General features: G+C 57.0%; 1 protein-coding gene across 2 annotated transcripts in view; it reads left to right on the top strand.

Annotated features, from left to right (window-relative positions):
* The window catches only part of Slco3a1 (solute carrier organic anion transporter family member 3A1), a 124,770-nt gene that overhangs the window by 78,867 nt on the left and 19,930 nt on the right, over window positions 1-25,973 (top strand). For both annotated transcript variants that reach the window (XM_042698576.1, XM_042698575.1), the window contains exons 3-7: window positions 12,048-12,146; window positions 16,323-16,586; window positions 19,209-19,373; window positions 21,510-21,708; window positions 22,594-22,720. In XM_042698576.1, coding sequence (XP_042554510.1) covers window positions 12,048-12,146; window positions 16,323-16,586; window positions 19,209-19,373; window positions 21,510-21,708; window positions 22,594-22,720 — 854 coding nt within the window. The remainder of the gene's footprint in view (window positions 1-12,047; window positions 12,147-16,322; window positions 16,587-19,208; window positions 19,374-21,509; window positions 21,709-22,593; window positions 22,721-25,973) is intronic.

Here is a 25,973-nt window from a genome sequence, read left to right as displayed (position 1 = left end):
ATTTCTGTAGGGCTGAAAATGAGAGTGTTTTGCCTTGGTGGTGGTGGTTGTTCCTGGTGCAACAGTTAGGAGGTCTCAAGGGTCTCGTTTTAGAAGTGTGTGCATGTGAACACACACGCGGGCGTGTGCCAACATCAGAAAGAGCCTGACCTATGGTCAAACCCTACAACTGCCAGTTGATTAGAAAAATCTCCCTTCCCTTTGGGCCCCCAGGGCGTCCACTTCAAGTAAATACTTTTAATTAAATGACTGCATCTGGTTGCCAAGTTAATTTCTTACAGGAGAGGCGTGTGAATGGAGGCTCTTCTGGGAAAGTTGGGCGATCATCATGGAATCTTTCTGTTCAGGAAGAAGCTGGTGTTGGAAAACTTCCGTGCCAGGTCTGGGAACAAAAGGCGGAGGGAGCCAAGCGTGGGATTTGTCCCTGGTGGCCTGGAAGGGGACTTGGGGTTGTTCCTGCCCTCCTGCCAGCCAGGCCAACCATCACCATTTAGCTCTGGAGATGTGAGATGCTTATGTTGGGCCAAAGCCAGCTTGGGTAGGTGTTACTATAAAGACTCTCTAGTTGACAAGCAGTAAGTAAGCCCATGCCTATAATCCCAGCTACTCGGGAGCTGAGATCTGCAGAGTTTGAAAGCCAGCCTAGGCAGGAAAATCCTTGAGACTCTTATCTCTTTAATGTATCACTAAAAAGCTGCAAGTGTAGCTGTGGCTCAAGTGTTAGAGCACCACCAGGACCCCCAGGCCCTGAGTTCAAGCCCCAGTACTAGCCCCTCACCCCCAAAATTAAAAATAAAGCCTCTTCAGTTTTTAAGTCTCCAACAGAGAGAGAAAAGCGTTGCTTGAGTTCAGACCTGTGAGATTGTTTGCTTTGGAAAAGTGTTTCTTAAATATCTCCTCCCCAAAGATCACACACTCCGTGTAGAAAATTTGGAGACACAGTAAAGGGGAAGAAAAATAAGCAACAATCCATATTCCTACATTCTGGAGATAAAGTCTATTTTTTTCTCCCCCCCCCCCCCCAAACAATCCTATATAGGTAGGTGACCTGACACTGCACATTTGAATTGTTTCATAGGATTTTGTTCAAAGAGAAGCTGAAAGACCTGGCCCCAGACCCCTGGGCAGCCGGCTTCACTCGCCTGCCTTCATACATTTTAATCCATCTCTGTCCTGTGTGGAAAGGTGAAAGACGGACATTCCATCGGGGACCCCTGGGCCCCCCGTGAAGTACATGAACTTTTTTCAAAAGGCCACAAATTCATTACCTCCAAGTAGCTGTGACCCATGCGTGGGGCCCGCCTGCTGGATCCCACTTGAATCTGTTATGAAGGACATGTCCTCAGCTCTGTTTTTCTCTTTGGAACCAGCTGTAATCAGAGTTCCCAGAGGAATTAGGCATAGCCATCTCGAACACGGAGTCCTGCATGCACGCGCACATGCACACGTGCGCGCGCACACACAGGCCCTGCATGGCTTGCTTGCTTTTGAATACTTGAATCCCTTTCATCCTGTTGATCCTTCTTATATATTTTATTTCCCAAATCAGCCCACGGGGTTAGTTGGTTTTCAAAAGGCTACATATTAGAAAGAGTTAGATCTTCTTCTTTGTCTTCTTCTTAACCCTTCTGGGGATTTGAGATTTATGATCTGATGCTTTTCTTAGACAAATTTAAAAAAAAAGAAAACACTTTACAAAATGGCACCGTTTTATCCTGGGAGTCATCAAAGTGGATAATTTCTCGGAGTTTGTGGCCGAGGCTTGTGGGGGGGGGAGACCGGGGGGCGGGGGTGGCAGAGCTGACTGATATTTAATGCCAGGGACACAGCGGTTAACGGCTACTCCCTCACCCCTAACCTGCCACCCTCCCACCCAAAGGAGGTAGGCCAGCATGGGTACTGGGATGGAATCTAGAAAACCGAACATGAACTTTGTCTTGAATCTAGACACCTGTGTGGATGACTGGACATTTTACTGGTAGTCTTTTGAGATCATTTCTTCTTAAAATTTATGGACAAGTCAGGTGTCTATGGCTCACGCCTGTAATCTTAGCTACTCTGGAGGCTGAGATCTGAGGATCAAGGTTTGAGGCCAGCCCGATCAGCAAAGTCCATGAGACTCTTATCTCTCGTTAACCCCCCAAATGCCTGAAGGGGAGGTGTGGCTCAAGCATCACCTTGGAGCAGGAAAAGCTAAAGGGACACGCATGGGGATTGAACCCCGGCCCCCCCCCCCCGCGCCCCATACCTGCAGAGATCCCAGGCAGGGAAAACAAGAAACCCACTTGACCCAACAATCAAATGACTTTACAATAAAATAATAAAGATGCAACCCACTGGGCTTCCACGCAGTGAACTGGGGCAGGTGTGTGACAGAATTGTGTGTGTGCGCCCACAGGTCGGACAGCAAACCCGGGCAGCCTATGATGGGGCTTGGGGGGGGGGGGGGCGGGGTCTGGGAGGGAGGGGAAAAGGGAGGGCAGCGTTGTGAATGTCTGCAGTGTTTTGCGAGAGTGTTCTACGCTTGGGCCTGCAATCTGGGTTCCTCCTGGGTTGTATTGAGCCGATGCCAGAGCCCCCCCCCCCCTCCCCCAGGAAAGCCAGGGGCTGGGAAAAGAAAAGACAAAGGGTAAATACAGACGGGAGACCTAAGCAGGGGGGGAAATTGAATAAGCCCAACACCAGAAGGAGCTTTTAAGGAGAGATGACTCAGTGGAGAAATAATAGCAGCGGCGGAGCATGAACCTGCAAGGCATGGAGGGAAAGACAGGGTGTTAATTAGGTTAACCTTTTAGAGGCTTTTCGGTCCTCAGCGGGAACAGGACTAGGTTTTATTCGCGTGAAACCATCCAGCCGACAAGAAGACTTCCTGGGCTCCCAAATCAGGGGCTGAGGCGGGGCCCGATTGTTCTGCTAATGAGACCCCTGGGTCTTGAACTTGCAAAGGGCAGGAAGGGCTTCCTTTCCCCAGGCTTTGCTGGCTCTGACTCTGGAATTTCATTGTTCCGCGGTTGGGGGGCAGGGAGGGGAGGTAAAGGGGGGTGTCCATCTTGAGATCCAAGCCCTGGACCCAGCCGGATTCTGGGGCAGAGGCCACAGCCCCAACTTCACAGGCAGCCCAGGTGAGCGTGAGCGCGCGGCCTTGGCTCCCCTGTGGGGAAGGCTGGGGCGGCCGCGAAGCCTGGGAGCAGCGATGGCTTTCTGCGTTCATCAGCCAGTGCCAGCCCTGGCCTGTCAGGGCTTGTAGCTGATGGTGATGTTCCCTCTGCCCGCCCCCACACCGACGTTGTCCATGTCATTCGTGATTTGTGTCACCAGAGCGCCCAATGGTCCCGTCCGAGGTGAGAGGACCACACTGTACGCCGGAGAAGGGCCGGCACTGAACTGTGTTGTGTAGTTTTGCAGATCTAGGCGCTGTGCTGTGTGCAGGTGCAGGTTGGGGAAGGGCAGGTGGGGGAGGGGGGAAGGCCCAGGAGTCCCTGGGGAGGTCACCTGGGGGTGGGGGGAATGCAGGACACCACCCACCCCCCCACCCTCACCCCCACCCCCCCACCCCTCGGTGCCCAGGTGGAGAAAGAACTGTGCTGTACTGGGGCCGGCTTGGACTAAGTGAGGTCTAGGAGAGGGTGCATAATCTAGAGATGAAGCCGGGAGGGAGGCTCTTGGGGATAAAGCTGCAGATTTCAGATCTTATCACCATGTAATGGGCAGACTCTCTCTTGGGTAGTGGGGAGGCTGTGGGTTTTGGCTTGCGATCCTGGCTGTAATGGCTGGGGGAGGGAGGTGGTGGGGCGGGGAGCAGCTGTAAACAGGAGTCCCAGGGACTGTAATAGGGCCAGGGAGGGGAGAGGAGGAGGACAGGGCTTCCAGGCTTGAAGTCTGTCCGGCTGGTGGCCTGAGACCCCAGGACCGACGGGGTGGGGGAAGGAGAGAGGAACAGAAACCGGTCATCTTCGGGCACTTGCTGCCGAGACCCCAGCCTCTTGCATGCGTGGGGTGTGAGTCGGAACACAGAAGACACTTCATAATATTACATTGCACAGAAGTTTAGAATTCGCCAGAGAATCTCATCCGTTCATAAATGAATAAATAAAATCTGTGCGGTTCACGCCTGTAATCCTAGCTACTCAGGGGGCCAAGACTCAAGGATCGCAGTTCAGAGCCAGCCTGAGTAGGAAATTCCATGAGGCTTTTATCTCCCATTAAACATCACAAAAAAAAAAAAAAGGAAGGGAGGAAGGAATGCAGGCAGGCAGGCAGGCAGGCAGGCAGGCAGGCAGGCAGGCAGGAAGGAAGGAAGGAAAGAAGGAAGGGAGAATAAAAGGCCAGAGGTGGAGCTTAGCTCAAGCGGTAGAGGTAGAGCACTAGCCTACTCAGGGACAGTACCCCTGCCCTGGGTTCAAGCCCCAGGATTGGCACAAAGATAAATCAATCATCAATCAATAAAACCTGTGTGAATGGGGGCATTCTATACAATCCTGAAAAATGCTCCTCGTCTTTCATTTTCCTTTGTCCATAGTGTAACTGGTAGAAAGTCACTGCTGTCTGGTCCCAGGGGGTAGATATATAATTGCAAGAAGGTCCTCACCAGACCGCATGATTGGAGAGGCCCAGGGTGCGGGCTGCAGGGCGACTGCTTAGTTCCTCCTCTTCCTTGCTGAGGATACGGAGTTGCCTCTGGGCAGCTGCAGGAGCTCTGAGGGTCAGGCCCTGGCTGACGCTATGCCACCTTCCAGTGCCACCAGTGAGCCAGCTGCCCCTTCGAGAGAGAGCAGACAGGAGGTGTGCTGAGCACTGGGTGAGCCTCAGGACGAACCTCGCGATGCTCCGAGTCCTCTGAGCACATTCTCTCCAGGCCCCCCTGCTCTGCCCTGCCCCTGACAGCTGGCTCCCAAGGACACTTGGATTCTTCTCTTTACCGTTACCATATTACGTTCACACGGTGTCGAAAAAGAAGTGCCAGGCACAAAAGCCCACTCAGAGAATCCTGCCGGGCGAGCCTAAAATGAATTTCAAAAGGGAGAAATGTTGACGGTGGCAGACAGAAGTGGAGGGTAACTTAAAGGAATTCAATGTATCTCTTAGGTTGCGTCTATCTTTTCTTGTTGACATTGGGGGCCGTGGATAGAACGTAGGGCTCTGATTGCTGGGCAGGCACTCCACCACTTGAACCACGCCTCCAGCCCTCTGTGTCTTCATTGTTCGTTTTTGAGTGGCGCCTCACATGCGTTCCCAGGCTAGCCAGGACTGTAACCCGCCGATTTCCATAACTAGTATGACAAGTACCCGCGGCCGCATACAGCTGTTGTGACTGGTATGGAGTCTCCCATTTATTTATGCCCAGGCTGTCCTCAAACTGTGATCTTCCTGATTTTGATCTCCTGAACAGCCAATATTACAAGTATGCGTCACTCTGCCTGGCCTGCTTATCACTTTGATCCTCCCATGAAATACTCAGCTCTGTGGAAGGCCCTGCACTGAACACTGGAACACGTTCTTGTTTCCAAAGAACTTACAAAGGAAGCAGGCGTTTCCTACTCTCTACAAAGCCCAGAGATGCAGGCCAGGGACTCTCCCCTGGGCATGGAAGGCAGACAACCAGGGACTTGCAGCAGAACTCGAAGCAGGGAAAGGAGTTTAGCAGCCAGCCAGGGAAAGAGGGCAAACAGCCCAGGCTGAGTGGAGGGTGTGCCTCAGGGGAGAGTCAGGAACATCGGGGGAAGTCAGGCAAGTCTGGGAGCCAGCAAGCCTGGTGCCTGGCCAGGAGAAAGTAGAGGTGACAATACTGGCCATGTCCAGTCCCAGTATTGGGTGTCTTTCAGGATGGAGGATGTGGCCAGCGCGTTTTAAGAAGTATGGTTTAGGAGGAAGACTCTGGTGGCCACCGACAGACTGGGAGATGAAGGAGAGATTCCAGAACCACGAAAAGTAGAGCTGTCCGTGCTGGTTCATTGCCTGGCATCTTGTCACCCACAAGGTGCCATGTCACCATCACAGAGTGGTCTTGACCCAGCTTTTGGGGCTGGGCAGTCAGTCATTAGCCAGAGGTGGTGTTTGCTTTCCATTGAGGTCAATTGCCTCCATCCATCACTGATTGGCTGTCTCCCTTTCCTGTGGACCCCGCTGATTGGCTGTCTCCCTTTCCTGTGGACCCTGCTGATTGGCTCTCTCCCTTTCTTGTGGACCACGCTGATTGGCTGTCTCCTTGTCTTGTGGACCACATTGATTGGCTGTCTCCCTTTCTTGTGGACCCCACTGATTGGCTGTCTCCCTTTCTTGTGGACCACGCTGATTGGCTGTCTCCCTTTCTTGTGGACCACGCTGATTGGCTGTCTCCCTTTCTTGTGGACCACGCTGATTGGCTGTCTCCTTGTCTTGTGGACCACATTGATTGGCTGTCTCCCTTTCTTGTGGACCCCACTGATTGGCTGTCTCCCTTTCTTGTGGACCCCGCTGATTGGCTGTCTCCCTTTTTTGTGGAGCATGCTGAGGAAGTGATTGGCGCTCCACATCCCTGCCCGCTCCTCAATGCCCATCCACTGCCCTGTCTCGGTGGTCACTATGGCAACAGAGGCCAATTTTGCCCAACACCTTGGGAGCAAAGCTTTTACCCTTCAGCACCCCAGGCCGCAGCTCAGCCGCAGGAGGTGTGAGCCGACATCTGGTTCCTTCCATTTCGCAAACAAGAAGAGGCCCTCCCCCCCAAATTGATCTTTACCAACACTTAATGAGGAGTTAGCTAGTTAATAGCCCATGACAAATCCATAGGCTGTCAGGGGGCCTGACAACCCAGATATTAGCAGCGGCAGCCAATTTGCAACAGATGACCGACACTGGGACTCATTCAGGAAGACATCCAGGAGGAAATGTTCAGAGAGGTTTTTTGCTTTTGTTTTTTTTTGTCAGGCATGGTGAGGGGAGGGAGAAGAAAAAGATGAAATGGCCACTTGGAAAAGGTGTAGTGACACCGGCATGGCTAAGCAGGAGCCCCAGGGGCAGCTAACTCCCTCCAGCACAGAAGCTGGTCCCCAAGACCCCGACCCCCCTCACCCCCCACCCCAGCCCCTCCCCTGTGCTGTTGAAAGAGTGGCGTCCGGGTGCGGCTTGTCCCGTGACTGGGTGGCTGGAAGCGAGTGGATTGGATTGGGATCAGCACACTTGGGGGAGCGTCCTGTGCGCGTGGGTGTGGCCTTGTGCCTCTGGGCTCCTGGGAATCCCACGAGCTTCTCATGGTGACACTTCAGCCACTCAGTGAGCATTTGGGGGGGGGGGGAAGGGGGCAGCTGTCTGGTCCCTGCGCCTGGGGACCCCTGGACTGCAGAGAGGTGACGGACAGACTCGGCATCATTGTGTGGGGGCCCAAGGGGACGTACAAGGTGTCCTTGTCAGGGCTTGTCATGTACGTGTGCTTTCCACGGGCGTCCATTGCCTCCATCAATCACTGACTGGCTGTCTCTTTGGCCCCCACTGATTGGCTGCCTCCCTCTCTTTGGCCCCCACTGATTGGCTGCCTCCCTTTCTGTGACTCCCACTGATTGGCTGTCTCTCTTTTTTGTGCCCTCCCCCACTCAGTGGCTGTCTCTTTTTTCTCCCCCTCTCCCCATTGGCTGTCTCCCTTTCTATGGCCCCCGATTGGCTGCCTCTCTGCAGCCTCCACTGATTGGCTGTCTCTCCTTGAGACCATGGTTCAAATTCAGCACCTAGCACTGGAAGACGAGTCACACCTCCTCATCCTTGTGCCCTGCATACGACCAGCCACAGTGTCCTCAGCTCTGTCCCCGAATCGTGTCCTCATTGCTGGTCCACGGGGCCCGCCCAGCCTCTGACCCCACCGCCCTGACCTCTGACCCCACCACCCCGACCTCTGACCCCACCACCCCGACCTCTGACCCCACCAGCACCCTGCAGCCGCTGTTCTTCTGCCTGGGGGGGCACCGGGCCTCTCCGTCCTCCATCCTCACCTCCGGCGTGTTTCCCACCCCGTTGCCCTGTCCTGTATGTAGTTCCGTCCTGGTCAGTCAACCTTGTTGAGTTCCTTGGCTATGATAGAGTTATAAACGACCAGGAAAAAGCAGGCACTGGTGGCTCACACCTGTAATCTGGTGTGAGATTACAGATTACAGGCTCATACTTGTAATTGGTGGGGGGAGGGGGGAGCTGAGATCTGAGGATCAAGGTTCAAAGCCAGCCAGGGCAGAAAAGTCCATGAGACTCTCATCTCCAGTGAACCACCAGCAAACCAGAAGTGGAGCTGTGGCTCCTAGTGATAGAGCTCTAGAATTGAGCAACAAAGCTCGGGGACAGAGTCCAGGCCCCAAGTTCAAGCCCCACAACTGACCAAAGAAACAAACAGACCAGGAGAACAAAACCTGCAGCGTGTAGGAAGGCAAAGCCTGCGGGGGACACGATGTTGACCTAGAACTTGAAACAGAGGCGATTTTCCGAGTGGAGACACGGACAGAATGAAGGCACCACAGCGGGCGGACATGCTGCACTAGGAGACAGCGTTTGGCCCAAACACCTGTTGCCTTTAAATAGGCCAAAGAAGCTGGGAGCCCAGTGTGGGAGGAGGAAGGGAGCGGGTGGTGATGGCAGGAGCTTCGGCCTGCGTGGAGTCCGGGAGGCTCTATGGAGTTGTGAGATCTCAGTCTTCCAGCTTCCTGGTGTGGGCCGGCCGTGATTGGCCTGCAGAGCTGAGCGACAGGCCGGGCAGCGGCCCGAGGCCTGTTCCAGGAGGGCGAAGACACTGGCCTGATCCCTTCCTCCCTCCTCTGCCCGCTGAAGCCGGACACTGCGCGGCGTGGGGCCCGGGGAGGGCCACGTGTCCGCTCTAATTCCACAGCCTGGAGGCTTTTTGGTGGCAGCCAGATGTCTCTGCTATTTCGGGCGGCGTTCCGGGAGCAGTTGGTGATGACCTCACCAGGGGTGACGGTTAGAGACCAAAAGGGCTCAGCTGCTGGGAGCGGGGTGAGCTCCACCCTGCCGGCGCTGCGCCCCGGGGCCCTTGAGCGCCAGCCTGTCCCCGCGTCCGGGGTCCCCCAGGCTCTGCCGTGGGGGGCCGCGCTGTTCCACCCCGAGGCCGTCTCTTCCTCCGGGGCGCGCTGGGCGCTGCGGGCTCTTGGGTTCTTTCTGTAAGGCCACGCGGGCCGGGCGCCCAGGCCTGGGCTGGGCAACGCCAGGACACCACCCCACGCCTGATTTGCTGCAAGCGCTGCCCCTTCTGCCGGAGACAGAGACGACCAGAGACAATGGTTACGCGCGTCACCATTACATTCACGAGTTTTATGTTTACGTGGAGCCGTTTTCGGTGATCAGCTTCTTTACAGGGCTAAATAGTTCAGACATATGGAGCTAAAGATCTCTGTGATGAGGGCCTGATGCCGTTGCTCCTCCCTGTAATCCCCACTACTGCCAAGATGAGGCGTGCCAAGATTCCTGGGAAAAAGTTAACGAGACCCAATGCCAGCATACCAAGCCGGGCGTGAGGGGCATGCTGTAATCACAGACCTAGAGGAGGTGTCCTTGAGTGGATCGCAGTCCGAGGTCGGAGTGGTGGGCGCACAGCCCTCACTGGGAAGATCTGGGGGCTGTCATGGGGGTTGCCCCGGGACTGCGGGCTGGCGATGCTCGGGCAGTGGATTTGGGGGACTGGATGGACTCCTCCCCAGGCCTCCTCAGCACCCCCGGGACACTCCAGGCTTGGTCCTTCCTTCTTTGGGACGTCCATCTGTCCATCTGTCCGACTGTCCTCTGTGCTTTGTCCAGCTTCCTCCACCCCACCCCACCCACCACTCCTGAAGCCCGGCCCTCAGAGTGCACTTCCCAGAAGGCCCTGAGGGGGGAGCTCTTCACCATCCTGGTGCCCCCCAGACCCCGGAACCACAGCCATGCTCAGCCCATCTGGATTTATTATTCCGTCGGTCCCAGGGCTTGAATTCAGGGCCTGCACACTGTCCCTGAGCTCTTTCACTCAATACTAGCGCTCTGTCACTTTGAGCCACAGCACTGCCTCTGGTTTTCTGGGGTTTCCCTGGAGATAAGAGTCTCATAAGCACATTCCTGCCCAGGGCTGACTTTGAACCTCGATCCTCAGATCTCAGCCTCCTGAGTGGCTGGGATGACAGTGCTGGTGGTTTAGGGCAGGGAGGGGGGGAGAGCCTATGGGGGTGCATAGCAGATGCAGGCGGCTGGCTGTCCGCCCAGGAGCTGCGCCCCCAAAAGTTTCTGTGCACTGGGTGAGAAACTGCACACCTTCCTTGTAAGTCCTGCACAAGTCTAGCCACGCGTGGCAGGAAGAAGGGCTGCCTCAGCCAGGTTCTGCTGCTGGGTTGAGGGAGTGCAGCCTGAGCCTGGGCACGGCTTCTCAGGGCTGGCACCGCCAGGGCCCACACCGCCCCTCCACCCACACCACCCCGCCCCACGCTAACGGTCAGTCAAGGTCGGGCAGGGCAAAGGCTCCCAGCAGCCCGGGGCTCTCCATGCACAAAAAACCACTGGGAGAATTGGAAAGCCCTGTGGCCAGGTGCTACTACCCCATCTGCCCAGGCAGAAAAGACCAGGAGATGCCCGCCTCCAGTTAACGAACAAAAGACAAAAAGCAAGACTGAAGGCATGGATCAAGTGGTAGAGTGCCAACTGGGCCAGCCCACAGAACCCTAATACCAACCCAAACACAGCAACTCAGGGATGGGGAAGATGGGGAACCATGGATAGGGGTGCACAAACTTCACCTGCCCCAGGGCCTCGGCAGCCGCAGTGCTGCACTTTGTGAACAAAAACACTTTGCGATGAGCTGCTTCTGTGACTCGCACGCGGTATCTGGGGGGGAATTGTATGTTGGAGGGAGATGACCCATTTCTAGGCTTGTGCTGCCCTCTAGTGGTGTGAGCAGGAGAAGCACTGTCGGAATGCTTTGAGTCCTGGGGCTTGAACTCAGGGCCTGGGGGTTGTCCTGGAGCTTCCTCACTCAAGGCTAGCGCTCGGCTATTCGAGCCACCTTTTTGGTGTTTAAACTGGAGATTCAAGTCTCATGGACTGTCCTGCTCAGGCTGGCTTTGAACCTCAGTCCTCAAGGACTCAGCCTGCCAAGTAGCTAGGATGACAGGCGTGAGCCGCCAGCCCATGGCTTCATTTGTGTTTATTGGTTTACATTTATCAATTTGCTGGAACTGGGGCTTGACCTCAGAGCCTCATGCCATTCTTCCTTCATTTCCCCCCCCCCACACACACACACACTCACGACCGGCGCTCTACCACCTGAGCCACGCCTCCCTGGATGGCAGGTGATGTGTATGAAGGGTTTTTAACCAAGGGTTTTTACAGGGCTCAGCTCCTCCTCCTCCAGGTGCACAGGACACCTGCGGGCAGCAGGGGGCAGCATTGCACCACAGAAGGACCCAGCTGGGCTCAGCTCCCTGGCCATACATTGTTCAGTGTGTTCCATGTTTTTTTTCCCCGTGCTTGCTAAACAGACTGAACAAACATCATAGCCAGGCAGAGTGGGATTCAAGGTAGTAGCCAAGAAAGCAGGTCATTTTCTAGAAGATGGAGGTAGCCTTCGCTGCCTAACTCCCCTCTTCCTCCCCCCCACCCCCGTCCCCCGCACCCGGGACCAACTGGTCCCCACATCCAGAGCACGCTGGCTTCCAGGGCTGCCTGTCTTATGTCACTGTCCAGGGATCTGAGATTAAAAAGTTCCTCCTCGCTCCTGCTTCATTGGTTTGGGGGCTCTGCTGGGTTTATCTGACATTGGGAGAGGGGTTTAGCTGTCGCCATGGGAGGTGACCCTGGCCCTGGAGGACCAGGCATGGTGACGCTGAGCCGATGGCCCTGGCTGCTTCACCAGCCCTGGGGCTTGAACTCAGGGACTGAGCTGCCGGTGCGGTGCGTAGAGTTTTCCAAAACTGAGGCACAATGGTTCCACCCCAGCCCCGCACCTACCCCGCCATCCCAGGCCACGTGCAGTTCGCAGACATCTCAGCTGAAGGATGCCAAATAGCCTGGAGCCTCACCGAGTCTTCCTCTCCCCTTTCGTGCTCTGCTTGCAGGGATCCTATTTACGATGTTGGTGTTCGGACCGGCCTGTGGGTTTATTCTGGGCTCTTTCTGTACCAAAATCTACGTGGATGCCGTCTTCATCGACACGAGTAAGTGAAAAGACAACTCTCTATCACTCTCTCCGTTCTCGTAAAGCAGACTTCGGTCTTGCTGGCTTCTCAGACATTCAGTCAGCCTTCCAGTACTGTGACAAAATAACCCACGCCATCCACTTAAAACCAGGGAAGGTTTATTACTTGGCTCAACGGTTTCGGAGGTTTCAATCCATGGTCAGCTGACTCGCTTTTTGGGGCCCAGGGTAAAAGCAGTGCCCCAAAGCAAGCAGGCAGGCTCAGGTGCAGCCTAGACATTTCCCTCGTGGCGACTGGGAATCGCAGAGAGGGAGGAGAGACCAGAGTCCCAATATCCCTTTTGAGGGCACGCCCCCCCAATGGCCTAACTTCCTCTGATAGGCCACGCCCCTGGAGTCTCAGCCACGCCCCTGGGGGGGGTCTCCACCACTCCCTGTAGCCAGGACAGCCAGGCCTGGAACGCATGGTTTGAAAGAGCCACTCGGCTCCAAACCACAGCAAACCATGATGTACCTGCCTGAGAGCTGGTTCGAGTCCGGCCAGCATCTTTCTACCCGGAGTCGCTTCTGCTCGGCAAACCCGAGCCATCCTCACCCGTGAGTTAGGGATCACGAGGACCGTCCTGGGGGCCTCGCGCTGTGTGGAGGGCGAGGGAGAGCACGGGGTGGAAGCCAGCGGCCAGGCCACGGAAGGCCACGCGAGGCTGGCTCCTCCCCTCACACGGCGACGCTCGCGTCCCCAAGGAAAGGCTGCACGCGTGTTCCACGGATGTGCGTCGAAAGGCTGCAGTCAGGACCCATGGGGCCGAGCGGGCTGAACATGCTTTCTAGAAATCACCGTGTGCGGCCTCTGTGGGCCCCGGAAGCCCTCCTGAAGCAGCGCGCGCGCTGTGCTGAGCGGGGCGGGCAAGTGTGTTCCGCACACACCCGGGCCTCCTCTCCAGCCAGGACTTAGCGGTGGACAGTCCACGCGGGCTAGGCCCTGCCATGCTCATACATCAGATTTTGTTGTTGTTGTTTTTATGGTCCTAGGGTTTGAACTCAGGACCTGGGCGCTGTCCCTCAGCTCAAGGCTAGCGCTCTACCACTTGAGCCACAGCCCCACTTCCTGTGTTCTTGTGGTTAACTAGAGATAAGAGTCTCAGGATCCTCAGATCTCAGCCTCCTGAGTGGCTAGGATGACAGGCGTGAGCCACCAGCGCCTGGCTGTTCTTCAGATGAGTGACATGGCACTGTCTACTACCTTCCCCAAGAACATCCTCTCCAGAGTGTGCCCGGACAAGAGACGGGGGAGACAGACAGACAGACAGACAGAGACAAGGAGCCAGTGTCCTCACCATCCCTGAGAAGCAGCAGCTCTTTGGTCTCTTCTGTCGTTTGTGTAAAGCAGCCACGCTTGGGCCCATGGATAGGAGAGCAGTTACTACACAGAGACACAAGAGAACCGGTGGTCAGGACCTCAGGGCCACCAGAGATGTGGGCACCCCGGGCCATGCCCAACCACGCACCTGAAAGAGAACACCGAGTCTGCCCAGCACAGAAATGGAGCCCTGTCCCCCCCTTCTCTCTCCTCCCTCCCCCTCTCCCTCCCTCCTTCTTTCTCTCCTTCCCTCCTCCCCTCCAGCCCCCCAACCATTCTGGCCTCTTCGCTTTGCTGATCTATTCTGAGATCAATAGGCTCCCTGGGCCCCAGCACCGGGGCCAACCTGTCACTTCTCGACAGGGCTGAATTGACGAACTCACCTGGGAGACGCCGTGTGCCCTGGAATCCACTCCGGCCACCCGTGTGCATGCTGTGGCCAGTGCGGCCTTCCGAGTGGACAGCAGCAGGCAGGCAGCCTTAGCCTTAGAGCTAGGTCTCTCTGCGGGGCTTGAGCCCCACTCCAACCCCTGGGGAGGGAGGGGCTGGTTAAAGATACGCCCCATGAAGCAAGCTGCGCCATCTTGCTTCAACAGAAAGACCAGCTTGGGCCCCAGCAGCAGAAGCCACACCAGAGAGATCACGAGAGGGACTGGGAAGGGACCCGGAAGGGACTGGCCCCCAGGGAGAGAGCGGGGCCACCTCGAGAGACAAGCACAGCGGCCAGGTGGTGCATTTTGCCCCGAGCACCGCCGTCATGGTCCCTGACCTGAGGCCCGGGAGCATCCAGACTCTCTGAGCCTTGGGAGTCTGGCACCCCGGGCTCACGCCTCTCACCCCAGCTGCTCAGGAGGCTGAGACCTGAGGATCGTAGTTCAAAGCCAGCTCGAGCAGGAAGATCTTTTGAGACTTCTCGCCCATGAATGAAGGAGGCCCCAGCTACGGTTCTTCCATTCCGTTCACATCTTCATTCTCAGAGCTGGCAGGGAGCAAGAAGGCTCTGGTGGCTGAGTCCCCCGGCCCTAGAGGTGCGTGCCATAGCTGCTCGTGACCAGCAGGGGGCAGAAGAGTACCGCCCGCTCTCTCCCAGGCTGCCGCACCAACTTGCTGCACATCCATTGTTTCTCATTCTGTGACCCACGCCGGCCCTGTGTGTGTGGATAGGGATGTACTTTGAGGAAAGGAGAAATGCTGGTGAGACCCCCCCCCCAATCTCCAAGCTGAAGACGGTCATCTGTGGCTCACACCTGTAATCCCAGTTCTACCAGTTGAGCCACAGCACCCCTTCCAGCCTTTTTCTGTATAGGTGGGACTTAGGAATTGAACCCAGGGCTTCATGCATGCTAGGCAAGCACTCTAACGCTAAGCCACATTCCCAGCCCAGTCCTAGTATGCTTGAGCAATGCACACAAATCCAGCCTTTCTTTTTAAATCCTGGTACTGGAACTCGAACTCAGGACCCTAGCCCTGGACCAACTTGACCCACATCTCCACTTCCAGCTTTTTTCAGGATCGCTGGAGAGAAGAGTCTCACAGATTTTTCCTGCCAAAGGCTAGCATCGAACTACAATCCTCAGATCTCAGCCTCTTAAGTCCCTAGGATTACAGGCGTGAGCGACCTTGCTAGGCTGGGGCTGGCACCCAGAATTTCTTCGTTCAGCCAGGACCTGGCAAGGGAGCACAAAGTCCAGCAAAAGACCACCGGCCTGGAAGAGCCCTGGCCCGCAAGTTCCTGCCTTCCAGTCTTCGGTTCTGCAAACCTGGGTGAAAGCTAACCCTGTCAGGCTGCCGATTCCACATCGCCATGAGATCGGGCTGTGTGGAAGAGGAACAAAAGTGTTCAAGTGAGCCTCGGGCCACGCTGGACCCGATGGAAGCCCTCTAGGGACGGCGGCTGGCTTTGGCAAGACTCTTCCAGAAGAACAGCTTTAGACGGTGCACACCGCGGCTGCGGGTGCTGCTCTTCCCACCGTCCGTCTCTCTGGCCTAGGCCCGCAGCCCTGTGGGTTTTCATGCTAGGCTATTGCTCGCGTCTCTTTAAGTCTCCATTTGGGCAGCAGGAACGTGGTTTGTCAGCAGGGCGAGGTTTCCCTTGGTGTCATTGGCAAATCAGAGACAGAGAGGAGGAGGCGGGCCGGGGTCTCCAGCCAGGCAGCGCGGCCTGAGTTGCGTCCCTGCAGCCTGACCTGATGGGGCGGGGGGGGGGGGGGGGGGGGGGGACTTCAGATGCCCTGGTTGTGGGGGAGGGTGTTGGGGGGAGAGATGGGGGGATATGCCTCACCGATCTGCCCTGGAGCAATCCTTGGTTCCCCGGGGCTTTGCCAGCAGGGCTGCGTGAGCGCCTCTCACGGCCCAGACACACATGCTGCTGCGGCGGCTGCGGCTGCGGGGCTTCCACGCAGGTGGTGGGAGTCTGGTGGTGAGGAGGGAATGGAGGAAGGAGGAAATGGGAGCGCTGAGGCCACACAGACTCCTTTCCCCGGCCAGTGATCAGTCGCCCACCCCCACCCCGTCCGTCTCTAGAGCTGCCCAGCAGGTCCCGCCTGTCAGCACAGTGGCCACACACCCCCGTCCCCCGACTGAGCCCGCCTCCCCCCCTGCAGGTGACCTGGACATCCCCCCCCCCCCGTCCCTCCCACTGAGCCCGCCTCCCCCCCTGCAGGTGACCTGGACATCCCCCCCATCCCCCCCACTGAGCCCGCCTCCCCCCCCACAGGTAACCTGGGCATCACCCCCCCCCCGTCCCCCCACTGAGCCCGCCTCCCCCGGCAGGTAACCTGGACATCACCCCCTCCCCGCCCCAGTCCCCCCCACTGAGCCCGCCTCCCCCGGCAGGTAACCTGGACATCACCCCCGAGGACCCGCGCTGGATCGGAGCCTGGTGGGGCGGCTTCCTGCTGTGCGGCGCCTTGCTCTTCTTCTCCTCCCTCCTGATGTTCGGCTTCCCGCAGACGCTGCCCCCCCACGCGGACCCCACCCTGGAGAGCGAGCGGGCCATGCTCCCCGACAGAGAGTACGAGCGGCCCAAGCCCAGCAACGGGGTGCTCAGACACCCCCTGGAGCCCGACAGCAGCGCCTCCTGTTTTGCGCAGCTGAGAGGTACGGTGGGAACATGGGGCGGGGGGGAGGGCGGGGGGAGCTGCGGGGTGACAGGGACCCTGGACACCAGGCTCATCCCAGGCCCTTGGCAGAGCGGACTCCCGGCCGGCCCTGGAAGGGTCTGGCCTTCTCTGGTCACGTTTCTGGAGGGACCAACACAGCTACCCATGAAGTTTTGATTAGTAATGATGCGGGGGCTGGTGGGGACGGGCCCTGGGCGTGGGGGGCGGGAACTGCTGTCCCCAAGCAACTTCAGCCACAGAGCCAGTGAGGGAGACACACCCCAGCCCCGTGGCCGGTGGTGTCCGGTATGACAGACACGCTGGCTGAATGAACAAGCAAAGGAAATGACAAGGAGGAGCCTTCTGAAGCTGGGGGTGTGGTGGCTCACGCCTGTAATCCCAGCTACGCAGTGAGATCGGAGGATCGTGGCTCAAAGCCAGCGCAGACAGATAGGTTTGTGGGACTCTCCTCTCCCATTAACGCAACAACAACAACAAAATCAGAAGTGCAGGTGAATTCAGGGCTGAATTGAGCGTGGGGAGGGAGGGGGGGCGGGTGGAGGGGGAAAATGTCAAGGCCCTGAGTCCATAGCTCCCTGTCAGCCTCAAAAAAGAAGTTGAAGCTCCTAACGATGCACCACGCCCAACTTTTTCTGTCAAAATGGGGTCTTGCCAGTTGGGGCAATGGGGCTGGGCTGGCCTCGAACTGCAGTCCTCTTGGTTTTGGGATGACAGGCAGGAGCTACCAACACTGGTTGGTCTAAGTCTCCTCGCTTTTAAATGGGATTGGAGGGGCTTGGGGGGGGGGCGGGTCCTAAGAATGACCGGCTTATTATCAATGGATAAATCGGTGCTCCAACAACTAGCATCCTCAGGATGGCCCCAAATCTGCCACTCCCCTCTGCAGGCCCCACACATTTCCAGCAAGTCCGGATCCTTCCAGAAGATGCTAGAAAACCCAAACTTGGTGGGTGTAGCAATCCATCTGAATGAACAATGGCGCCCAGGATGGAGCTCATTAAGGCTGCCATTTGGGCCAGGAGACTCTTCAGGGGGGAAAAGAATCCTAATCTAGAAATGCTAGGAGCCATTGCATTAAAAACCAGAGACGGGAGAAAGAAAGAACGCAGGAGGAAAAGGGCAGAACGCAAGAAGCTGTGGTTCTGCCAGCCAGCCGGCTTGGTGAACAACAGCGAAAAGAACTTGCTCATGCAGCTAAGATGCTCCAAGGCCGCTCCGCCGGCCTCCCGCACAGCGACTCCTGAACTTCATGGTTTTCACATCTAATTCAAGGAGAAATTCATCATTAGCTATTAACACCAAAGCAGGCAGACTCCTGTCTGGACAAGGAGTCCTTCCTCCACCAGTGGAATTGTCTCTGGGATAATTAAGATACTTGCTGAAGTAGAAAAATGTTCCATTAACTGCAGATGCCTTTGTCAGGCCAGGACCCCTTCCTTTGCTCCACTAACTTATGAAGACTGATCCAGGGCAGGGAGATACCGTGGCTGGAAGAGATGGAGCCAGCCAATCAAAAGTATCCACACTTACTGGTTTTGGGTTTTTTTTGCTCAGTCCTAGGGCTTGAACCCAGGGCCTGGATGTGCTCATCCCTGAGCTCTTCAGCTCAAGGTTAGCGCTCTACCACTTTAGAGCCACAGCGCCACTTGTGGTTCCCTGGTGGTTCATTGGAGATAAAAGTCTCATGGGCTTTCCTGCCTGGGCTGGCTTTGAACCACGATCCTCAGCCTCCTGAGTAGTGAGGATGACAGGTGTGGACCATTGTCCCCCAATTCTGTGACCTTTCCCATAAGTCTACATTCATCTGCATGCATGCAAACATACCCTTAGATAGGCTGCTACTGTGTGTCATTGATGTCATCGGCTCCCTTTTGAGAAGCCTTAATATACATAAACAAACCCCGAGCTCTTTTTATTTTTTTTTGGAAGAGGAGAACAGGGTTTTCAGAAGTGCCTTGCCATCATTTTAAAGGTATGTAAGTTTCCAGGGAAACACTAACCCCGCGGCACAATAGAGGCGCTGCACGCGCTCTATCTTGCATAGAAAGCAGTCTGATCGACAGGACATTGGTGTACTTGAAATCAGATTCTTCCGAGTAATGGCCGACCCACGGGTACTCCTCTGGGGCTGAGGAACAGGTGCCTCCGGGTGCCATTTGCAGAGATAAACAAGGACAGGTCACGACGGGCCCCTGGCCGGGTGCTGGTGGCTCACGCCTGCCATCCTCCCTCCGTGGGAGGCTGTGAGTGGAGAGCGTGTAGTTCCAGACCAGGCCTGGCACAAAAGTCCACCAGACTCCAACCCAGCAGACAAAGGAGCTGGGCATGGTGGCACCCACCTGTCATCCCAGCTACGGTAGGAAATGGGTGGGGGGGAAATAGGAGGATCGGAGGCCAAGAGTGGAAGCCAGACCCGCCTCCTGCTCCGCATCAAAAACAGCAAGGCCAGGAAAGGTAGAGCACTGGGACCCAGAGTTCACAGCCCAGTACCCTCAAAAGTACAACAAGGGAAGCTTCTGGAGCCAGAGCCCCTGAGGTGGAAACTCGACAGGGGTGGTCTCGAACCAGCGTCCCCCCCCACCCCCATCTCCCCCTGCAGTGATCCCCACCGTGACAAAGCACCTGCTCTCCAACCCCGTGTTCACCTGCATCACCCTGGCTGCTTGCATGGAGATCGCGGTGGTGGCCGGCTTCGCGGCCTTCCTGGGCAAGTACCTGGAGCAGCAGTTCAACCTCACCACCTCCTCTGCCAACCAGCTGCTCGGTGAGTGTGTCCCCCTGCCCGCCCCGCGGGCCTCGCAGCCGCCGCACACACCAGCCCCGGCCCTCGGGGACCGTCAGGGGGAGATGTGCACTCCGTGAAAGACACAGATAGAAAGTCTGCGTGGGGAAACGGAGAGAGTCCTGTGAACCCAGAAACCCGAGGAAGGTCCCCCAGGCAAGGTGGGAGCACTAGTCACGCCCGACAAGGACGATGTGGGAAGACGTGCCTGGTGTGGCGGTCATACCTGTAATCCAAGCAACCCAGGGGGCAGAGACAGGGAGAGAGGGTGGCAGCCCACAGCCTACGGGGACAAAAAGGTGAGTAGGATTTCTCATCTCAACAAATAAGCTGGTGGTAACAGGCATGCCTGTAATCCCAGCTGCACAGGAGGCATAGGTCGGAAATTAAACAAAAAAGAAAAGAAAACAAGACTATCTGAAAAATAAACTAGAGCTAAGCGGGCTGGAGGCATGTCTCAAGCAGTAGAGCACCTGCCTAGCAAGTGTGAGGCCCCAAGTTCAAACCCCAGTGCCACCAAAACAAACACACAGTCACAAAACACTGAGCTTGGCAGGCATGCCTGCGCCTGACACAGACATCACTAGTGGATCGTAGAGCTCTTTCTTCCCACGTCCCGGCATTGCTTTACCAGTCTTCTTTATGATAGCAGACTCCTGTTGTTTGGAGTTGGGCTACTAAGAAAACTCACGAGCCCTCACGAGAAGCCACAGACCCAGCTGTTTTGCTTCCTCGAGGGATGAGAAACGTGGTCTGAGTCAGCTGGCATTTGGGGTGCAGTCTCTTTTTTCTTCTTTTCCTCAAACAAACGCTGGCGTGGTCCGTATCGATCTGGACCAGTAGTGGACAGAATTAAGAACCGAGGCGAGCAGCGGAGGGTGAGCATCTGGTCCACCGTGAGTCCCTGGCTTACACAGCCAGCATCTCAGCTGGTGCAAACCAGAAATAGCTGAGACGACGCAGGGCTGGGCCCCTGAGGTCCAGGTGATGGCCGGTCAGGGCCAGGTCTGCAGAGAGAGGACCTGAGGCAGGCTGGGGGGGGGAGGCTGGAGAGAGCACCCAGCAGGAGAGGCCTGAGGGAGAGAGGGAGTGGCTTGTGGCCAGGGTGCTGGAGACTTGTGCGGGTTTCTGGGAGGAGAGAAAAGTACCAGCCAAGGCCACGTGCAGAGAGGATCCAGGCTGGAGATGGACAGCCCTGGACAGACATGAGTGCAGTCTGTCTGTCTGGGAGGAGGGATGGGAGGTCGCTGTGTTGTCCCTCCTCCCATCGCTTCACAGCGTGGTTATTGAACAGACACAGAGGTGTGTGTGTCCCGTCCTAAGTCACAATGCACGCGATCAGACCGTCACCGGGTGGGGGGAAGACCCGCACCACGTGCGTGTCACGCGGCAGGTGTGAGGAAGGGGGCCTGCGTGCTGGAAAGTTCTTTGGCCGTGCCTGGGAAAGCTAAGCCTACGTCTCTGCGGTGATGCCGTCCCGCTCCTGGGCATCTAGACAACAGAAATGAGTGTTTCGGTGCACGCGCTTCCGCAGGCACACAGAGCGATGTCCCGAGCGGCTCGGTACAGAATTACCCCACCCTGCAAACCACCCGAATGTACGTCAGCAACAGAAACCAATTACAGGCCGGGACTGCACAGAGACACGGCCGGGGAGAAGGAGGCTGGCCGTGGGCTTCCAGACGGGCCGCTCTCAGAGTTGGAGAGATTAGACATGACAGAGGACAGACTTCCGAAGAGCCCAAAAGAAGAATCATTACTTAAGGCAGGGTCGCTTTTTTTTGGCCAATCTTGGGGCTTGAACTCAGGGCCTGGCCGCTGTCCCTGAGCTTCTTTGGCTCCAGGCTGGCGCTCTACCACTTGAGCCACAGCGCCACGTCCAGCTTTTTGGTAGTTCATTGCAGATTTTTCCTTCCCCAGGTTGGCTTCCAGCCAGATGCTCAGCTCTTGGCCTCCTAAGGAGCTGGGGTGACTGGCGTGAGCCACCGGCACCCGAGTGGTGACCACTGAGCCATTCTGTGTCCGGCTCTCTCCCCGCATCCTCCGAGTGTGCCACATCCCTCGTGGGCCCATCCTCCCTCCCTCCCCCCCCCACCAGCCTGCCTCTGTCTCCCCCAGGGATGACGGCCATCCCCTGTGCCTGCCTGGGCATCTTCCTCGGGGGCCTCCTGGTGAAGAAGCTCAGCCTGTCAGCCCTGGGCGCCATCCGCATGGCCATGCTGGTCAACCTGGTGTCCACTGCCTGCTACGTCTCCTTCCTCTTCCTGGGCTGCGACACGGGACCCGTGGCGGGGGTGACCGTGCCCTACGGAAACGCGTGAGTCCCCGGCCACAGTCAGAACCCCAGCCCCTGCCTGCCCGGGCAGCCCATCCTCCAGAGAGGGAGGACAGGAAGGAGGACGGGGAGGGACTTGAACTCAGGGCCTGGGCGCTGTCCCTCGGCTCTTCAGCTCAAGGCGAGTGCTCTGCCGCCTGAGCCACAGCACCACTTCCAGTTTTCTGGTGGTTCATTGGAGATCAGAGTCTCACGGACGTTCCTGCCCCAGGCTGGCTTTGAACCACGATCCCCGCATCTCAGCCTCCTGAGTAGCTAGCTGGGCCCTGGGGCCACTTTTCCTGTTTCCTGATTGTCCCCAAACGTGTGTGACCACAGCCCCACCAGGCTGGGCCTTGGAGCCATGCAGGGGTGCCTCCCCACCTCAGCCCTTCCCCTTTATCCACGGGGCTCCACCGTGTCTTGGGGCTCCAGCTTGGGGGGGGGCTGGCTCTCCAACCTCCCCGGCCGGCGCCTCCCCCAGGCAGACCTCCCAGCCGCCTCCGCAGCAGGCAGGGCGAGGGTCCCGCAGCCCCTTGTCCTTCCCTGGTTGGATGTGGCGCCTTCTCCCCTGCACCCAGAGCCTGTGGGGGGCCCTGAGCGCCGGCCAAGCCCTGCCCACCTCCGCAGCTGGCTCCCCAGCGCGCGCACGCATCCAGACGCACAGGGAGACCGCCAGGCCTCCGCACGTGCGTGTGCTTGCGTGTCCCTTGTGGGACACGGAGTTGGCCGCACACACTGTATCCGCGTGGCCCAGCACCCCAGGGTGGGGGGAGCACTGCTCTGGGAGCACCGCCTGCCTGGCGCTCACAGGCAGGGCCTCGGTGCTCAGGAGGAAGGGGAGTCCCGGGGCTCACGGATTCTGTCCCCCCGCCCCCCGTCCTGCAGCTCGGCCCTGGCCCCCCACTCACCCTGCAATAACCACTGTGCGTGCCAGACAGACTCGTTCACACCCGTGTGCGGGAGCGATGGCACCACCTACCTGTCCGCCTGCTTCGCCGGCTGCAACAGCACGGTAAGGGGGGGGGTAGGGGAGGGGGGCAGGGGAGGGCAGCCCCCCCCACAGAGCCACACAGCCCGGGGGCCCTGCCCGTGGCTCTTGATCTAGCTCAGGGTTGTCTGGGAGAAGGTCAGAGGACAGAGCTAGCTCAAGTGAGGTTCCAGGAAGCGTGAGCAGTGTGAGAGTGAATGTAAACTAAATAAGTGAAGGAGGCCTGCGGGCGCGGAGCCCGTGGAGACGCTGCGGGGAGCCAGCGAGCTCCAAGTCCACAGGCAGAACAGCGTAAGGGGAAAGGCTGGACGACCGCAACCGAACACCGTAGCACACGCCTGTAATCCCAGCCACTCAGGAAGCCAAGGTGGGAGGATCTCAAGTTCAAGGCTAGTCCAGGCAATGTCAGGGATGTGGCATCTTGTCTCAAGAACAAAATCAAAGCAAAAGGGGGAGGGGGCCTAGACTCTACATCCAGCATTGAAGAGAAGAGGAGGAGGAGGAGGAGGAGAACTAGAAGAGGAGGAGCAAGGAGAAGAGGAGGATAAGAAGAGGAAGAGTACAAGGGAGTGAAGAAGGAAGAATAAGAGGAGGAAAGAAAGGAGGAGGAGGACTAGAAGGGGAGGAGGAGGAGGAAGAAGAAGAATGATAAGAAGAGGAAGAGGAGGAGGAGGAGGGAGAAAAGGAGAAGGAGGAGGGTAAAATTAGAAGGCCATAAGCCAGGGCACAGGCCCCCTCCCTTCCTGTCCCCGGATGCCTCCCACCCTGCTCCATCTTCCCATCTCTTTTCAACTGTCTCTCGGCTTTTTCCTCCCATGTGTGGCTTTTCCAGTCGGTCAGCCCTCCAGAACATTGTGTGTGTGAAAACCCCATGTGAAGTGCCTGGCTGGGCCGTGGTGGGACCCCCTCGCTCCGGGTGTCTCTCAGATACCCCCTTCCTGGTATCTAAGATGCCTGACCCGTGACCCCGGGCTCTGCCTGCGTCTTGGGGTCTCTTGAAGGAAAGCCACGGTCACCATGAAAAGCCCGGACACCCATGCCATCCCCAGACAGAGAAGAAAACGGGTGGCGGGTTTTCATGTTCAAAGGTCCTGCTTCTCCTTTGCCCTTAATGTCATGTATTCCTGGCCAGCGATTAACATTTTTTTTTTTCTGTAGTGGAAATAAATCGTTCCACAGAGAAACCGATTCTTTTTAAATTAAATGATAAAGCCATGTCTTTATAGGAGTAGAAATAAATATTTCTTTAAAGAAAAAAAAAATGGCTGGGGTCTTGAGAGTGGTTAAAATCAAAGCACAAGCTATTTGTTTTCAGAACCGCTTGGTTAACATCCTAATATTTTTTTTAATGTTCCCTAAATCAGCCGCTCTGTTACAACTCGGCATCCTGAGACCCAACAGGTCTTAAAACCTCCTGTATTTTTCTGCCAGGGGCAGTGGCTCACGCCTGTAATCCTAGCTGCTCAGGAAGCTGAGGTCTGAGGATCAGGGTTCGAAGCTGGCCTAGGCAGAGCCTTTCACACAAGCACAACTATAAAACGCACTGGCAGCGCCTGTCCACACTGCTTGGTAGAAAGTGGTGGCACCCAGGCCAGGGGCAAGGCCAGCCCAGGGCCTGAGACCATCTGTCCGCATCAGGACATCCCTGTGTCCCCCTGGGCCCTGGCTTCCTCCCAGCCTCGTCTCCCTCCCTCCTCTGCCTCTTAAAGACCACCTGGCTAAGTGGAATTGCTTCAAGTTCTTGCCACACCCAAACTCCCCTCTCCCCACTCTGGATCATGCCCCCCCCGCCTTTGCACCTGCTTTTCCTTATCTGGGGGGCCTCGGCCTCTTCTCACTGCTGCTGAGAAGCCGTCTTCTCCCTCGCCACCTTTTCCAGGGTGAGGTTACCGGTCCAGTGTCCTCCCAGCCGACCTTGCCACACTGGCGTGTGCACACCTGCTCCCACAGCTGCTCACACCCGCCCTCTGCTCACACACCTGCTCACACCCGCCCTCTGCTCACACACCTGCTCACACCCGCCCTCTGCTCACACAGCTGCTCACACCCGCCCTCTGCTCACACAGCTGCTCACACCCGCCCTCTGCTCACACACCTGCTCACACCCGCCCTCTGCTCACACAGCTGCTCACACCCGCCCTCTGCTCACACACCTGCTCACACCCGCCCTCTGCTCACACACCTGCTCACACCCGCCCTCTGCTCCCATGGCTTGTGCACTTGTACCGCTTTCTCACCAGACTTTAAGAATGGGGTGTGTGTTCACTTGTGCTCTCTCTCTCTCTCTGTTTCTCTCTCTCTCTCTCTCTCCAGCGTCTCATGCAGGGTCTAGGTTTTGCTTTTCTTCTTCCACACCTGCACGAGGCAGACACCCCGGGCCGTCCTAAAATCCAGTTTCTGGTTCTTCTCCTGGCGTACGGCCAGGAGGGGTGCGGGACAGTTAGTTCCGTCAGCTTTCCTTTGGTGTGAATCTATTGTCTGGGTTGTTTCTGTTCCTCTCCCTTTCCAGAGAGCTGGGAGGAGCTTTATCCTTCTGATGCCTTGAATAATTGACTGGTAAAGGGGGGGGGGGCAGTCTCTCCACCACCTGTAGAAGGTGAAAGTCCACCAAGCCCCGCAGAGCAGCTGTGGAGTACTGAGCAACAGATAGAAACCGACCCTGGTCTTGGCCAAGCTCTGGGTGGGTTCTGGGCACTGGACAGCAGTCCTGTGGTCTCACGATGCATGTTCAAGTCTCCATTCATCCATCTGCACGTCACGGTCCTGTGGCAGCCTTTAACCAAGGTGGGTGCTGAGCCCCATTCAGAGATTCTGAAATCCTTGCATTGCTGAAACACCCAGGCATCTGTGCTTTTTGTTTTGGGTTTTGTTTCTTTTTTATCAGTCATGGGGCTTGAACTCATGGCCTTGGCCCGTCCCTGAGCTCTTCTGCTCAAGGTGAGCACTCAGCACTTTGAGCCACAGCACCACTTCCAGTTTTCTAGTGGTTCATCCGCGATAAGTCTCACAAGGACTTCCCTTCCTGGGAACCTCAGTCCTCAGATCTCAGCCTCCTGAGCAGCTAGGATGACAGGCCTGAGCCACCAGCGCCCAGCACGTCTGTGCTTTCTTAAAGCTTTTCAAGTGGCCCAGTGGTGCCGACCCAGAGTTCCTCAGACCTACCGGGGCCAACGTTTGGGGTCTGATGGTGGTTTGTCATGAGGAGATGCGTGTCATGTCTGCTGTGTGGTTAACAAGAACTGTGGTCCTGGGAGCATCTTATTGCGTATTCCCCCTC

Source organism: Dipodomys spectabilis, unplaced genomic scaffold, assembly GCF_019054845.1.
Source record: "Dipodomys spectabilis isolate Male_0828 unplaced genomic scaffold, ASM1905484v1 ptg000233l, whole genome shotgun sequence".
Taxonomy (NCBI): Eukaryota; Metazoa; Chordata; class Mammalia; order Rodentia; family Heteromyidae; genus Dipodomys; species Dipodomys spectabilis.
The sequence above is the reverse complement of the archived record's forward strand: the minus strand, read 5'-3'. Positions and strand labels throughout refer to the sequence as shown.